This window comes from Onychostruthus taczanowskii, unplaced genomic scaffold (genome assembly GCF_017590055.1).
Source record: "Onychostruthus taczanowskii isolate IOZ18803 unplaced genomic scaffold, ASM1759005v1 scaffold23, whole genome shotgun sequence".
Taxonomy (NCBI): Eukaryota; Metazoa; Chordata; class Aves; order Passeriformes; family Passeridae; genus Onychostruthus; species Onychostruthus taczanowskii.
This window is the reverse complement of record NW_024499573.1, coordinates 6,008,084-6,024,399: the sequence shown is the minus strand read 5'-3', so window position 1 is coordinate 6,024,399 and position 16,316 is coordinate 6,008,084. Positions and strand designations below refer to the sequence as shown.

Sequence of the window (16,316 nt, the reverse complement as noted above, 5' to 3'; positions counted from 1 at the left end):
TACTACCAGCCATCAAAAATTCTTAGGTCTGAAAAATCCTCTGTCCAACACTGATTTTAATCTTTGAGAAAGTAAGGGTTTGCTTCTTCATAGCTGCTCTTTAAGCTGTTCTCCACAGCCAACCTTTCTTAATTTAGATATTTTTTTTTTAAAGCTTGTAAGTCAAACACAGATCAAAAAATGCACGAACTGATGCTACACTTTCAATGAAAATATAACGAGGTATGAGTCTGTTTTGAAACATGTATTTATGTAGGGTAAAGTGACAGGTTTCAGACTTGGAGCACAGCAATTTCATATGCAGATGCTATTTTGAAAAAAAAAAGTTATGTAGATTGTCCTTTCTTTAAAGATCACTTAAAATTTTAAAAAATTTGAAAGACTAATAGACCTTAAAATTTCAGGTGTTAAGGGAGGTTGGGGGGTTTTTTGCCTTGTTTTAAACAGACACTCAAAAGAGACTACGAGCAATTATCACCATTACTCAAAATACTGATTTTCTCTCACATACAAAGCTAAAAATAACAGGCAATTAAGCAGTTGGATATACTTGAGATAATCCTAATGTCTCTTTTTTGCTTGTGACAGCTATTATTAACAACAGCCCGAGAATTCTAACTTTAATTAGGCTTATTCCACTGTGAGTAGATAGAAGCCTTTTTTAAAGTTATCCATAAAAACAATTTTAGTTGAATTACATTAATTTTTTCCTGAAAGATAGTAAAGCTGAGGTACATCCTACTTTGTCAACTAATACATCCTTATGATTTAAGTATCCAGGACTATTACTACTCCATATCTGTAATCAAACTGAAGAAGTTATTTTATCACAGCCCATACTTTATTCAAGCTAAAATATGTGCCAGTTCATAAGAAAAGAATTTTCATTTTACAGTTTGTGTGGTTAACTGACAGATTTTTCAAGAAATTAATTTTGTTTCAGTGGAGGTCATGAAGATTTACTTCAATGAAGTTACTTTCTCCATTGCATCAATATGATATGACTTTAAACACTTTGATTACTAAGAACTACAAATGTACTTGAAAAAAAAAAGTAAGATTATAGAAAATGTGACAAAAAATCTACACATGAAAACCAAAGGACGGGGGCAAAGCCCAAGTGCATCCAACATTTCAGATGAACTATTCTAATTAGCTCAGAAAGCTAACAGTATATTAGAGAGTGAAATAAAAATTGAAACAGAGAGAACTGATTTTGTCAAACTGCACTGTCTATAGTAAATCAAGGTCATTCAAGACAGTACTAGGAAGCAAAATAATAGAAAAGCATGTTGCCATATCCCATATCTGTCTATGATCCCTAACCTGCTAAGCAAAAAGTAATTCACAAATCCTTATCATGAGCATGTGTTATTACAGAGCTAAAGTAGTCTCAGTGCTACCGGGCACTTAACAGACCTTTGCTTCTCCCTTCTTCCCTGACCTGCTCTTATCCCCACATCAGTACTCATATTCTTCTCTATTTCTCAAGATGAGTGCAGAAAGTTAAATAATCAGTTTATCACAGGTCTAGTTCCCAGCCAGTTTAACTGTGTCCAAGGAAAGCCAATGCAGACCAAAAAGAGAAGACAGGAACGAACAGTTTGGGTTGGAAAACAAAAAGCAAAGCCACCTGTTTTGACAGCACAGAGCCCTGCTTCAGCCGCGTCACCTAAGTACACAGCAAGCAAACCCTTTTCTGACCAACTAAACCTAATCTGGAAATACTCAAATATGTGACTCCAGTGTGAATTTTAAGGAATAGAGAAATGAAGCTAGAACAGGCAGGGTACACTGACCTCTTGAAAGAACAAAAGGGATTTGGAAGATTCTACAGCTCATAAGAATCCAGTTCACACTGTCCCAAGCCCTCACAGGGAACCAAATACATTAAAGAGTAAAACACATGCAGCAATATACCACTACTCAACTACAGCATACAGTTACTTGTAGATATATGCTCAGCTGCTCATGATTGACACCTTCTCTCAAGGTTACTCTGTTCTAAAATATGCCAAAATTAGGTTGGTGCAATTAGCCAAAATGCCACTAACTACAGAAGTAAATCACCTCATTTTATCAAAGCCTGTAGAGAGCACTTAGGCCAACAGATCCACTCATACAGTTGATAAGAAATGCCACCGCAAACTTCCGGTAGGTTAAGCAACCAGGGAAAAACATTAGAGAATAAACTCTACCACTTGCAAGTCACACACAAACTGCGTATCTGAGTAAAGCTTAACTACGTTCATCAGAACTTATATACTATTGTAACTATATTGAAACATATTCCTGAAATTTAATCGTTTCACAGCTCGAAGCCAGAACAAAATGTCTGCTAAAGAATGGGTCCGATGCAGCTAAAAAAGTAATATTACAACAAGTCATGCTAAGCAATAAAGATTCATTTCTACAGGTAAATAACAAAAATAAAGATTGAAACACAAAATGATCAAAATATAAATAGGAATTTATAGTCCATTGTATCCTATCAATCAATTCTCTCCATTATACATATTCTGCCAACGCATTTGCCCTTCTTCACGCTCCTTTATTCCCCAACCCCTCACAAACTAAGTATCAGATGTCCTCTTAATACCATGTCTGTTTTCCTCAGCTCTACTTGGAATGCCTCCAAATATCTTGCTTTATGAACCAACCCTAGACAGAACAGTGTATCATAGCAAGCACTGCTAGCTAACAAACAATTCAAAGAACTCACTAGTAGTTATTTTCACATGGATTCCCCTACTTGTTTAAAGTGAATAAAAGCATGTAAAATAGTAAGGTTTCTTTACCCAATTAGGCCTGAAAAACATTATATATTAATAAAGACAATTGCTCAGAGATTGTGAATAATTCATTCATTCTTAAGTGAGACATACATAAAAACAAATTAACAATTTAAAAGTATAATCTGTCCAAGTGCTTCAAAAGCATGCTTTTTAAAGCACTAAAATTCAGGTCTATATTTTTATTGTCTTTATTTCCAGGTAATTCACCAGAAGGAACTTTGGATTTTTTTCAAAAACTACAACTCAAAAATATTTAAATTAATGGAAAAAATTTCAGACTGCTTTCCCACTGCAGCCAAAATCAGTCCTGCTTCACAGCACAGAAGTAATCAAGAACTCTGTGTGTGGGCTCAACAAGAGTTTCTGCCTGCTTCTGGACCTTTCCCATAAGGTCCAGAAGCAAGCAGGAGTCATCAATTTGTAAAACCAAACTCAAATACTGTCTGTCTTATTCATTTACAGTTCTCCCTCTCTTCAGCTACCCTGCAGCAAGTACAAAATACTTTCACAAACAACTGATTGGCCCAGCAACAGGAGGAGAGTGGGGCATCATATTTCCAGAAATTAAGAAGGTGAACAGTGGATATCTGAAAGCAAGATGAGATAATGCTGAACAACTTCTATGCCATGTTACACATATATATGTAAATCCAGGTGTACATATACATATAATAAGTGTTCAATAATATAGGAAAGCAAAGAGTGCAGCAAAGAAAACTGATGGGTAAGTAAAAAGATTCAGGTCACTGAGTGGCTTGTGTGCATTGCAGCTTTTTCAGAGGAATGCTTCTGATGTTTCCTGGACTTCCATAGAAGATGTAATTGGCTTTTCAGTACTTTCAAGTCTTGAATTCAACAGTTTTGTGTAAGATTCCTTCATTCTTTGCTCACCTAAGTCACACGGATAACAATACTCCATTTAATTATCAAAGAATATTTCATGGAATATTGCTTATGTTTATGATAACTTGAGTCAACTTCCCTGATGTCATTAGTATTACTAAAAATTATGTAAATATTAAGAAACAGCACTGAAATATACTTTTGTACATGGAAACTACATTACTAGCAATTTGCATTACGGACAAAAATATCAATGTGATTAAAAGGAACTTGTGCTATGGAATTTTCATTTGACAGAAAAGTAATTTTAATTATTTTGAACAGTTTTTCATAAAATTTTACAAGGGTTTTAAAATACCATTTATTTTCTTAATGCTTTTACAACTTGCAGGAAAACACTAAAATATGAATTATGCTTCATGTCCCCGCTTTTATGCAAATTCATTTTGTGTTTCATAAATCATTTCAAAAAATGTGTAAATAAAAACATTTTAACACAATACTGTGAAAAACCTTTTATTTGTTTAAGCAAAGAAAAGCTGAAAACAGAAGTTAAAAGTTTAATGCCAAAATTAAAAGAGAAGTTGAAGAGCATACTATAATTGCAAATAAAATCTTTGCAACTCTCTCAAACTGAAGAAATCCCTCATATTCCTGAACCTCAGTCCTGGGAAGTCTTCCAGAATTTCTCTCCTGATAAATCAGAAGATGGAGTAACTTGAAGGCCCTGGGAGAAGGAGAAGCATCCTGTTAATCCAGTTATAACTCTTTGTTCTAGTTTATAAAAAAAATCTGTCATCCTTCAGTTTCAGTCAGTCTCTTCCAAATAACTACAAATATGTTACATCTTTTCTACTTTCTCTCCTCAAAACGTCAATGTACAAGTCCTATTCATAATTCTGCAAGTACTAGTGAATTGGTGGAACTGAATAATAAAGGTCTAAATAGTTAGACAGCATGAAAAATTATCTCAAATTAATTTATATACTGTAGTAATCAGGGCTTCAACTTGGTCTTGTAAAGGAAGCAATGCATGCTGAACAAAATTTTACCTTATAACCCTGTAAGCATGAAGAAAAGCAGTTCCCTAAAGTCAGTGGGTTAATGCTCTTTGCTCTCTGGCTTGCTTTCTCATCATTCAGAAAATCAGTTTTATGGGCATTCCAAACAGATCTATTTATTCTGCAAAAAATACAACTCTCCTGAAAAAAAAAAACAAAAAAATCTCTGCTTAACTAAAAAAAATTCATATTTTATAAACAAATACTGAGGAATTACCTCAGAAACAGCCCAGCCATGACAAAATGCTCCAAAACTGTATTCCAATTATACAATGAAAATAACTATTTTTGGTACAGTATTCAAACTGTGGGGGGAAAAAAACCCTTAAATTAATAGTTTTAAATACAATTATTGACTGTTGAAAAGGGCATAGGGAAGACAAAAATGAGACTGCATACTAGTTACAAGGGCAGGAAGACTTCCTGCAGCCTAAGAGAGGGAGTGGAAAAAGAAGTAAACAAGAGAGTTATAGACAGATGAAGGCATTTTCAGGACCGAAGAACATTTCTTCACTCATAGGAAAAGTAGTCTGCAATAAATCCTATCCCATTTCCACTAGGACTTGGGCCTAGATTAATTATCCCATAAAGTCATAGCAGTATCAATTCAAAAAACACTAGGTAACAGAAGTTTCATTTAATGCCATCTACAAAAGGATTTAAGATGACAATAGAAAATACTTACAAGGGTAAGATCTCTCTTCTCGAAGTTTTCAGTTCATGAGTTCTTGTAAGCATCATCAGCTTGTCTCAGGCTCCTCTATTTCAAGGAGATTGCAGACAATATCTCAATCGCCATTCCAGTCTTCAGCAGCCTCATTTTTCTTGTCATTCTTTATTTGACAAAAAATGACCAAGTGCTACAATAGTGTTCATTTTCTGCCCTTGACTTCCTACTGACCGCTAATTTTCCCTAGGGCCAATACTCCTAGGCATCTTAAAATTATTTCATACAGCTATTCCACTTAGCAACAATCTGACATGCATCCTTATCATGGTGGAACTTCTCTGAAACTTTCATCTCTCTGGATGGTGAATAAATCCAGGTCCTCTTTGGGGTTTTAGATACCCACACAAGCCCAGTGAACGAAGATGTACTGGAATGTCAGATAAAGTGAACTGTAGGTGAGTGAGAGACCACAAGTAATTGTACAGCACAACTTAACACAGGAAACAATGTAGCTCTGCAGGAACTCAGGGCAAGAGGAAGGTGCACAAAGAGCGTATCTGTGGCAACTTGGAATAAATAGGACTTGCAATCCAGTGCAAAATTTCCTTGTCCACATTAAGTCTACAAATATATGGTATATCTTATCTCATTAAGAAAAACCGCTCTGGTGCATCTGCAGGGATGAGATTCATTTTGACACAAACTAATATGCTACAAACACAAAGGGCTTCCAGGAAAACTGCCCTGACAGAAATTAGCATTTGTTCTGACAGCACATGTTACAACACTACTATGTCATGCAGGAGGTTAGAAGTAAGCCCAAAATAGTTTTCCTGCACCCCCAGTGTTTGGATTTCTAAAGAGGCTGTTATAGTATGACAAAATAAGATTAAATACCTCCAGCATTTTTCATGAGGAGGAAAAATTTTATTTTAAATGTTGAGAATAACACACACAATCATCTGGTATAAGAAACCTAAGATTTAAAATCATCCTCCTCCTAATTTAGACCAGAAAATCGAAACAGAAACTACTGTATTCCAGTAGGGGCCAGTATCTACCCCGTCTGAAATTTTCTTTAATTATGGTTTTCCCTCTCCTGGTTTCGTTTGACAATTAAGTTTTATCTTGCTGAAAATGTTACAGCATTCTGTTTTTATTGCAAACTGGAAACTCATAAGACATCATCAGATTACACTTTCATCATACTGGTGGAAAGTTTGAAAGAATGTCCTGAACACTTAACACGCTCAATTCCTACATTTGATAACTCAATATATTCTGAATGTGTGAATCTATGTGCTAAAATTAGGTACCTCAATCCATACTAAACCATCAAAACATCTATGACTTCAGCACTTATATACACACACAAAAACCTAATTTATGGCACTCAGATTTGAATGAGAAGTAAATTGGCATTTTCATACGTGTCATTTTCATCTTCAGAAGTTCCTCAACAACACTTTTCCAGTTTGCTGATGTCTTTAGCAAAGCAAAGAGACTCCCATCACTAGAAAAACTATGTCACACACTTGTTATGCAAGATTAAGTATTAAGGGCTCTCTCAGTTGTCATAAAGCTAAAATAAACTTGGCTTTCCTCCCACCAAAATATTTGACAAAACTGCAAATGTTTTGTCAATTACCAGGATGTACCATCAGATGACCTAATCAGCACAGACTTATTATTAATGGCATTGTCAATCATAAGAATTTATTGTTTATATTCAATAATTCTTTAGGACTTGTTTTAACTACAGAAAGAACTTAAAATAAAAGTATTATTACTTTCAACTGTATAAATTGGGATCGAAGTGACTTAGAACTGCAGCCAAAAGGTTTCAGTTAAATTAATAAAAATACAAAAATCCATAGTGAAAAGACTGCAATAAATAAAGCTGTTTAATGTACAAACCAATATTCATGTAAAACCAAGAAATGAGATCTAGAATAAAAGTCTGAAGTAAATACAAAATGTTACTGAAATAAACACAAATACACTAACAGTGTAAGCATTTTTGATAGGAAAATTCTGCAGTTCTGTGTTTGTTTCTATACAAACTACTAAAGCCCAATTCACAGTGTTAGTTTTGAATCCTGTAATAAAATTACAGGATTTTTGATGTACTTCATAAATGCAATGTCCCCATTTCATTTATTCATTCTAACTTGAGTGCATCACTCAGTGTAACTTGAACATATTGGAAAGTTTCAAATCAAAAAGCTATTTAAAGAAAAATCTTTGAAAGTTTTTGTATGTCCTTGGGGGAAATAACTGCTGTTAGCCGTGACCACCACTACACTAGAAGAAAAACAAACCTTGATTTTGCTGTTTTTCTTATGATTTAGACAGTAGTTTTTAAATGAGCTTTCAGAATACAGTTTTCTGAGCTTCATACGTTTCCCCCAACTATCTTCTAAGGTTGAAAGTTTCCACATTTTGTCTTTCTTCACTGAACACTCACAGGAGCAGCTATGCTCCCCAATATGACAATCCTGACAAAGTGGCAAACACATTAACAATCATCACTGTCCAAATGTAAGTTGGTGGTAAAGACAAACTTATTTACCATATTAATTAAATGCCCTATTTAACATGGAATATCAATTCTCTAATCACATCTCATTTGAACTTCTTATTTCAATTAGCAACCCTAAAGTCTAGTAGAGACCCTACTGTTCTAGGATCATTAAGAACATTTTCATGATCTGTCAAATGAGGGAGCAAAAGGCAGAAACTGCAAATACTCTCAGGAGTAGGCCTCTACCCTACTTAGGAGATGATTAGGGAGAAAGCAGCAGTAGTTCTCATTAGTTGCTTAGCAATGAAACATCCCCCTATGAAACAAGAAATGAACAAAGCAACAGAGGTGTTGCCATACAAATGAGTAAAGGGATAGTCTATCATCCACTCAAGGATAATCTGTCCTTCATTAAAACTAATCAACCTGGATTAATACACCAACAGATATCTTGCACAGACAAGGTAGGAAGAATCTACTGTAGGTAGCCCCACTGAAGTAGCCAGACAATACATTGCTCAAGTTTACAAACACAAGACTTAAAGTTTCACTGTATGTGTGTATGATAAACACAAGTACAAGAAAAACAATTTCAACTGAAACCAGATTAACATTACCATTTTTACTGTTAAACCTTACCTTTTATATACATATACTTTTATACTCAAGTTATTAATGACTTATTGTTAACAGTCATTCTCTTAATGCTCACAACTTAAATACAAATCTGTAAATTTAAAATTTAACCCACATCTAAGTTATTTTTTCAAAAGTATATTCACACATAAAGCCACAAACTGAACATGAATGGAGTTGTTGACACTACCATTGTCAGCAATGCTGTAAGTCTCAGAAGAGCAGAGCTCTTAACCAGAGGAATTTGATCACTGTTGTCTTTATTGTCAGACCCTAATTCCAGGATGCCATTATTTCAGCCACAGATGCAGTTTAATAGATTCCCTTTATTTCAATTTCCCCACAACTGATTTAAAAATATCCATGTTTCATGAGTTCCTTTTTTTGTTTTGGTGGCTTTTTTTCCTGCAGGGCAGGCATTTTTTGTTTTTGCTGCTCTTGTACAGGTCATATGTACAATATAAAGTTTTCAAAGAAAACATGAATTAGAAGAGAAAGGGAAAATAAAACAGTGAAGCAGAAATTTCTGAAGCAGAAATCAAGATGGTTCCTGAACTTCACTGACTACCTAAAATCTGGTTGCTTCTCAGTATATACTTAAAGCAATACAGATTTATAATTAAAAACATTTATGATATAACTCATGTATCAAATTATGCTTTGATTAGCTCATCCAAAGTGTTAGATTAAAATGAAAATTATGTTTCAAAACCAATACTAATTCATAATTCAGTATTAAGACAAATCTTACCTATGTATTCACAAACGAAGACTACAAAAAAAGGAGTAACAAGATCATTTATGCCCTGAACATATCCACTGGCTGGATGACGTATTGCCCAGATAAACAAAATTCTTTCAAAGATCTGAAAAAGAGTTAAAGAAACCACCAATTTAATTGAACAAGTGATAAGCACATTTTAAACAAGACACTTGTAAACTATCATAACATCATAGAATTACAGAATATCTTGAGTTGAAAAGGAGCCATTAGGACCACTGAGTTCAACTCCTGGCCCTGTACAGGACACCCCAGGAATCACTCCATGTGCCTGACAGTATTGTCCAAACACTTTTGGAACCCTGTCAGGCTTGGTGCTGTGACCATTTCCCTGGGAAGGCTGTCCCAGTGTTCAACCACTCTTGGAGTGAAAAACCTTTTCCTGATATCGAACCTAAACCTCCCCAGCTCAGCTTTGTGCCATTTCTTTGAGTCTTTTCCCTGGTCATGAGAGTGAAGAAATCAGTACCTGCCCATCTGCTTCCCCTCGTGAAGATGTACCCTGTCAGGCTGCAGATAAATTTAACATAGTGGAGTTAAGTAGTATAAAAAACATGCATACAAAAGCATAAATGAACACTGGTATTCATAACCAACTCTCAGTGCTATGCAAGCTTCTCAGTTCCTCAAAAGGAAGCATTTTCAGGGTATTAGCACATGTTAAAACCAGCCTAGTATACAATTCAGCTATAGTAGTTAATACAAAGTAGCTCCTATTCACTGGAGCTTTTCCAGTAATATAAAATTCCTCTTCTCTCAAGGGAAAGCAATATTAAATTATCTTTCCATAATTTTACATCTCTTTGGAAGAGGTATTCTACTAAATATTCTATTTATTCCTAAGTATTAGAAAGAAGGACTTGATAGTTTAGATTTTTTTTTTTAATAACATGCCTATAAAAAGAGATTCCACAACAGTTAAGCTTGCCTAATACTACAGTGTGGAGATTTACTCTCCAAGTATCTCCATACCAGTTAATGAAAAACCTGAAACAATCAGGAAATGTAGAAATAAGGCAACTGCACGCCATATCACAGAACTTCAATCTCTCAAGTCTAAACTGAAGCTTGCTTAGGATCTGCAAAAGCTCATGAGGCCACACTGTATCTCAGCATGAGAGCAAGGAAAACAGAACATTTTTCTGACTCCATTTAGGTCTGTGACAGGCTGCATTTTGTCTCAATTATTTCCTTCTGAAGATATTACGTGCCTTTGAAAGACTGTAAATAAGCAGCAGAGTGAAAGCTGCTACATGCTTTGTCCTAACTACAGGCATGCAATCAGGGATATATAATCTTCTGAAACAAAAGAACGTTTGCTCATTCATGAGAGCACAAACTGTATTACTCTTCAGGTCTGGCCTCAATACTAAAAAAAGAGTCATTTTGGAAGGACCCAAAGGATTCCATGGTTTGCTGCAACTCCAGAAGTCAACAAATGCTCAGGCTTCAGAAAGCCAGTGAAAAAATGCAATACGTGGAGGAAGCTTATTTGTGAAGTCAGGGTTATTTACATTCAATCTCACTTTAAGTTTTTGTTAGATTAATAAACTGACTGCTTTAATTCAAATTTAAATAAAGACTTATTATTTAGTTTAAAAGTCCTCTTGCAGTCATTTTTAAGTAAGGAAAGGTCTCGGCATAAAGGACTCACATCCTGTTGCATGAAATTCCCGTCACAGCCTTCCACATAAGTTATCTGAAGCTGAAATATATTTGCACCTTCTGCTCTGAAAACAAGTCTCAAATATCAACATCAACATCTATCCTTCTCCTACAGGCTTTCTTTTGAGAGTCAACTGCCCTCCAGGTTTTTTATTTCCCTGGTTGAAAATTCCCAGAACAGGGGAGACAGTCAACAACAGTAAATACAAAAAGTTTTGGTGGGCACTGAAAAACAAGCCTTAAGACAGCTCACGTCTGATCCATTACAACCCCAACTGTGATTCAGTTTTTGTGCAGTGTGATTTCAGAGATTAGGCAAAAAGGGAAGTATTCATTAGCAAATCCTCCATAGAAGCCGCTTGTTTCCATTAGCCAAGATCCTTATTCCTTTAGCTACGAATTCTTGGTACCAGTTCTGTCACCTCATGCATTTTAACAAGAGCTGCATATTAAACCAAACCAAAAAAAAAAACCAACCTCTGCCCTGTAAGCAATAGACAGTAGTGTTTCACCGTCTATCAATAACTGTATAAAGATTTTACACTCAGCCATTTACAACATGCTTTTACATTTCACACAATCAAACCCTGATGAAATTACAGTTGCTTATGTAATATTTTTAGTATTACTGGAAAACTGCCAATCTAGCAAGGTTAGTTAGCTCACAGTCACTCTGCCTGCCTCTGTCCATTGCCATTTCTATTTTCAGCAACAGTAGTTTCTCAGAATTATGAGAGTTATCATTCTGCATTTCACTTCTGAAAAAGGGCATGTTTAACATACTGCAAATACAAACAACTTTCTCAAAAAAGACACATCAGAACAAACTGACTAGAGAAACCTATTAAAGTAGCAATTGCAAAATGTAGAATAGGGTTATGCACTAGGCTAAATGAAAAACTCATGGTGTGATGGGGCTACAAAATATGCACAGTCAACAACCAACCAAATTCAGTAAGAACAATCAATCAAAATACCCACTGCAGAACCATAAACAGTGTTTTTTCATGAAGGTATGTTTGAAGTCAATTCACAAATTTGTACCACCAACCTTTCATTTCCTCAGAACCTGATAAGATACAGTTTGCACTGCAACTTGAGAAGCCTATGGATTTTAAAATGTTTTTAAAATCCAGGTATGAGGGGGGTGGTGTTTGCATTTGTTGGGGAGGGGGTGTTATATTTTTGAGCAGGAAGCACCACTCAGAGAAGGCACATCGGCTTTAATATCCCAAAATGCTTATAATCAGAAATTCTGAAATACACACTGATATAGCATTTTCAATTTCCTCCCCATTTTCATAAAATTTCATTTACTGTTCTGAATCAATAAAAATGAGCACTGAAAACCCAAACAGCAGGCTGATTTAAGTTTCTATACAACACTCGTGACTGTATTCAAATAGGACTCATTAAAAAGGCCACTTTCCCAAAAGGATCCCTTCTTGATTTCCAAACCAGCAACAAAAAATGGAATTATTTTTCTACTGTGAACCACTGCATCTCATGAGATGTCATTACCAATCATTTATTCTCTTTTGAATTTGATTCTCATTCATAATTACAGCAAGAATTATATTCATATATATAAAGAAAAGAATCCATCAGGTTAAATGAAGGTTTGAATTACTTGTGGGTTTTCCCACCTCAGAGGAACTTCAAAACCTCCAAAGCCTTAATTCAAAAGCTTTTGAAAATTTGCTTTTTGTTTTCTAAGTAGAGAAGGGAAAGGGAAAAAAAAAAAAAAGAGAGGGAGGACAAAATTTAAACTATTTTAAATTGTGCAATTTTCTTGAAATTATTATGTATAATATGCAAGCATAGATGGGAAGTACACAGCCATGTGCTTTCCATTTCAACAAAATACAGTTAAAGCAAGAAAAGATAATAAACTAGACCAGACCATGTTAGCTAATCAAATTTATTACAACTAAATAATAAGTAGTATTTCAAATAACTTGACCTCACTATATGAAAGACCACCTTCCCACTCGTCCATTCTCCTTTTTCGGGGACACTATTAAGTAATTTTTAGTCCTTTAAATGCTTGCTCCAACACTACCCTCCCCTCAACTCAGGAACCATTCAACTCCCATAAAAAATAAACACTTTAAACTGATTTTAAAAGGAACACATAATAACTAGTTATTTCAGAACATCAGATTCAAAACATCTTTTTCTAAACTGCAACATTTTATTACATAAACCAAACTCTGAGATCAGGTAAGAAATTAAAACAGCCTTATTAATTCTAATTAAAAGTTCTTCAGCAACAGAGACTGATACCACCAAGAACAGTAAAAATCTTGGAATAGCAACATTTGAAAATTTAATCACGAGACTGTGGTGTTTATCCATGTGCTGCCTTTCTGAAGCTTTAACCAGTGCTTTTGTCCAGTTCCATCAACTAGTCTCTTCATCTTATGCTACGGGAGATTCTTCCCAGTAGTGGTATCAATACTCTAAACCTTTGCAGTATCAGAAGTACGAACAAAACTCACCATAAGCACATAGTGTCATCCTTTAAAACCTATCTTTGGCCTTTACTCTGATTCCCCTCTCCATCGCCCTTGCAATCTCACCTTAAAAAGGTGAGAGCGAGTGTTGCTCACCAGAGACCAGCACCATCTTCTCTCTCTCTCTGAAGAATCAGCTCTATCTGCAAGAGCCCTTGGGAGTAGGGAAGCATCCCCGTGGGGCTGAGGGATTTGGTGGTGCTATGGTAGATCTCCAGAAACTCAGAAAGCAAGGGAAAGAAACATTGGAGAAACTGGGTGGTATGACCCTTTCAGCATGTTTTTTTACAATGGCATTAGGCCAGTAGAGTTTGGTTAAGATCATAGAGTAAAAGACAGATGCAAGCCCATTCTCCCAGCAGCCCACTGATCTAATTAATTTCCTTAATAGTTTATTTCTTACTGGTATTGCTTTGTTCTTGTCACTTGATTATACTTATACTACTCCTCGATTCATCCCTAGAACAGCCCAGGTAAAACACCACTGTGCAGACAGCAGATGGAAAGCCCTATATTTATAGGTTTTTCTTTTGAAACTCTGTACTAGGCTATTTCTTCAAACCAATTCTCCAATGTGTGGAAGAGCACTGCCATTAAACAAATAATTGGAACAATGGAAAACCAAATGAAAGCTAGTTCTGCATTTAAGTTCTCATAATGAACTACCAGATTATGTTATATTTGGATCTACAATTGCATGAGCAGAAGCTTCATGGCAGTACATTTGAAAGGCTAACTAGAACCATTAGAAAGGAGAGTAAGGTGAAGAATTAAACTAAATAACTGAAAAAGGATAATCCACACCATCGATGCTATTTATGACTTATATACTTCAAAATGAAAAGTCCCTATGAGATTCAATTCCCCAACAATATAGGCCAATTTGATTAATATATTTACCATTAATCACATTTAATCACATTATTATGTATTTACAAAAATTATATAGTTATAAAAGTAGTAAAACAATTTAAATTGTGTACTCAACATACAAAACTGACAAGGAAGCAAAATCAGATAAGGCATTCAAAAAGGATAATTTCCCAAGTGGAACACTAAGAATTTCCAGACCTTAAATGATTTTGACAAATACATGGAACCACAGGACTATGCTCTGGATTACTTAAGAAACACAGTATTAACAAAATATATAGAAAGGAAAAAAAAGGGGAAAAAAAAACCCTCAAGAGCACAAGACCACAATAAAAACTGACAGATTCAATACAGGAAATTAATGAGGCGCCATTGCTTTTATTACTCATACTTACACTGCTATTCTTAACCTCTACTTATATGTCCTAACTTTTTTATTTCTTTAAGCTTATTCTGAAGTCAAAATAGCAAGTGTAATCAAATTAATTATTAATCAAACTGGGATATCAGATTCATTAATAAAATGTTTCCTCTAACAGAAAGAAAATATATCATTCTTACCTCTGTTACTTTGGGCTGAAGTCTTAAAACTTCAGGACTCATGCGTGGTATATCTATGTGGATCTAATTAGACAAAGAAGAATACTGTAAAAGGAACCAACAGCACACTTTCTAAGCAACATGATACTTAAAATAATTCTATTGGTTTACACTATTAGTAGCAATTCCATTGTATCACTATTTTTGAGATAACATGGATTTTTACTGTATTTCAAAACATACAGCCAAATCTTTAAGTTAATCTTTCAGTGAAGCAAAATTTAAAAACACATATATTTGTATTCATATTCTAGGATCCTTACATCACATTTTAATTATTTGCAAATTATAATCATATTGGCAATACTCATTACCTTAGGGTAATTATGAGTAAACACATACTGCTACTTCTGCCAAGTCGTATTCAACTGCCACTATCATAGAATAGGTTGGAAAAGACCTGTAAGATCATCAAGTCCAAATGTCCAAAGGTAAAAGAAGAGTTTAGCACCGATTTTAATGTATTTGACAATCAAGAAGAGAGCACAAAAATACCAGTATTCCTAAAATTTTTATTCCAAACTTCACAAAGGACTTTTATGCAACAGAGTGCTCAAGTGATGCTTTTGTCTTCAATTCACAAGCCTTATCTTAGTGATGCTATATACTTCTTGCTACTAAAGATTAGTCTTGAAGCTGAAAGAAAGATCTTAGCTTCTTCTGTCCCAAGGAAAGCTGAAGTATCATTGCTCAGTATTACAAACTACTCATTTCAATACAAAACTTGAAGCAAAGTTATGTGCTTATCTGGGTGGATGTGAAAGTTTGACACCCCTATGTTTACTGCACATCATATAAGGTTTCAACTTCTTATGCAGAAGTTCGGAGCCAGTAAGAAACAGTCACTGTTGTACTTTCCCCATCCATCTTCACTTATTTGAAAGAGGGCTTGAGCAGGAGATCAAAGACTTGAAAATGCAACTACTTTTAAACAGAAAACCATGGCAACACTAGCACTAACATTAAAAGAAATCCACTATTTTGAATTTCAGATCAAAACTACTACTTATTTTTCTTCTAAAATTTAGGAAAATTATTAGAGGGCTGTCTATCAGATAAGATTAAAGAAACAGAGAAAAACAGCAGCAAAGTTCAAAAATAATCTTTAAGTCCTTTAGCAAGTGTTCTGTAGAAAAAAGTCAATTCAGTCAGGTGTTCTACCTGTCTGTAGGTATCTTGGTGGCTTTCATCATTTCTGGAATCATAGTATTGTTCAACAAATGCAAAATACTCTTTGCGTTTTCTTTGTAAAGTGCTTTCTCTTCGGTCCACATTTGCAGGAAGATAGCCCTGAAAAAACAGTGAAATGATAAAGATATTACTCTTTGCCTTACAAAAAGCACGGCTGGCAT

At 34.8% G+C, this 16,316-nt stretch overlaps 1 protein-coding gene across 1 annotated transcript in view; it reads right to left on the bottom strand.

Annotated features, from left to right (window-relative positions):
* Nucleotides 1-16,316, bottom strand: part of TBC1D22A (TBC1 domain family member 22A) — a 140,998-nt gene that overhangs the window by 100,044 nt on the left and 24,638 nt on the right. The window contains exons 6-8 of the mRNA XM_041405396.1: nt 16,126-16,254; nt 14,926-14,988; nt 9,281-9,395 (exon numbers count right to left, since the gene is read on the bottom strand). Of these exons, the coding sequence (XP_041261330.1) occupies nt 9,281-9,395; nt 14,926-14,988; nt 16,126-16,254 (307 nt within the window). The remainder of the gene's footprint in view (nt 1-9,280; nt 9,396-14,925; nt 14,989-16,125; nt 16,255-16,316) is intronic.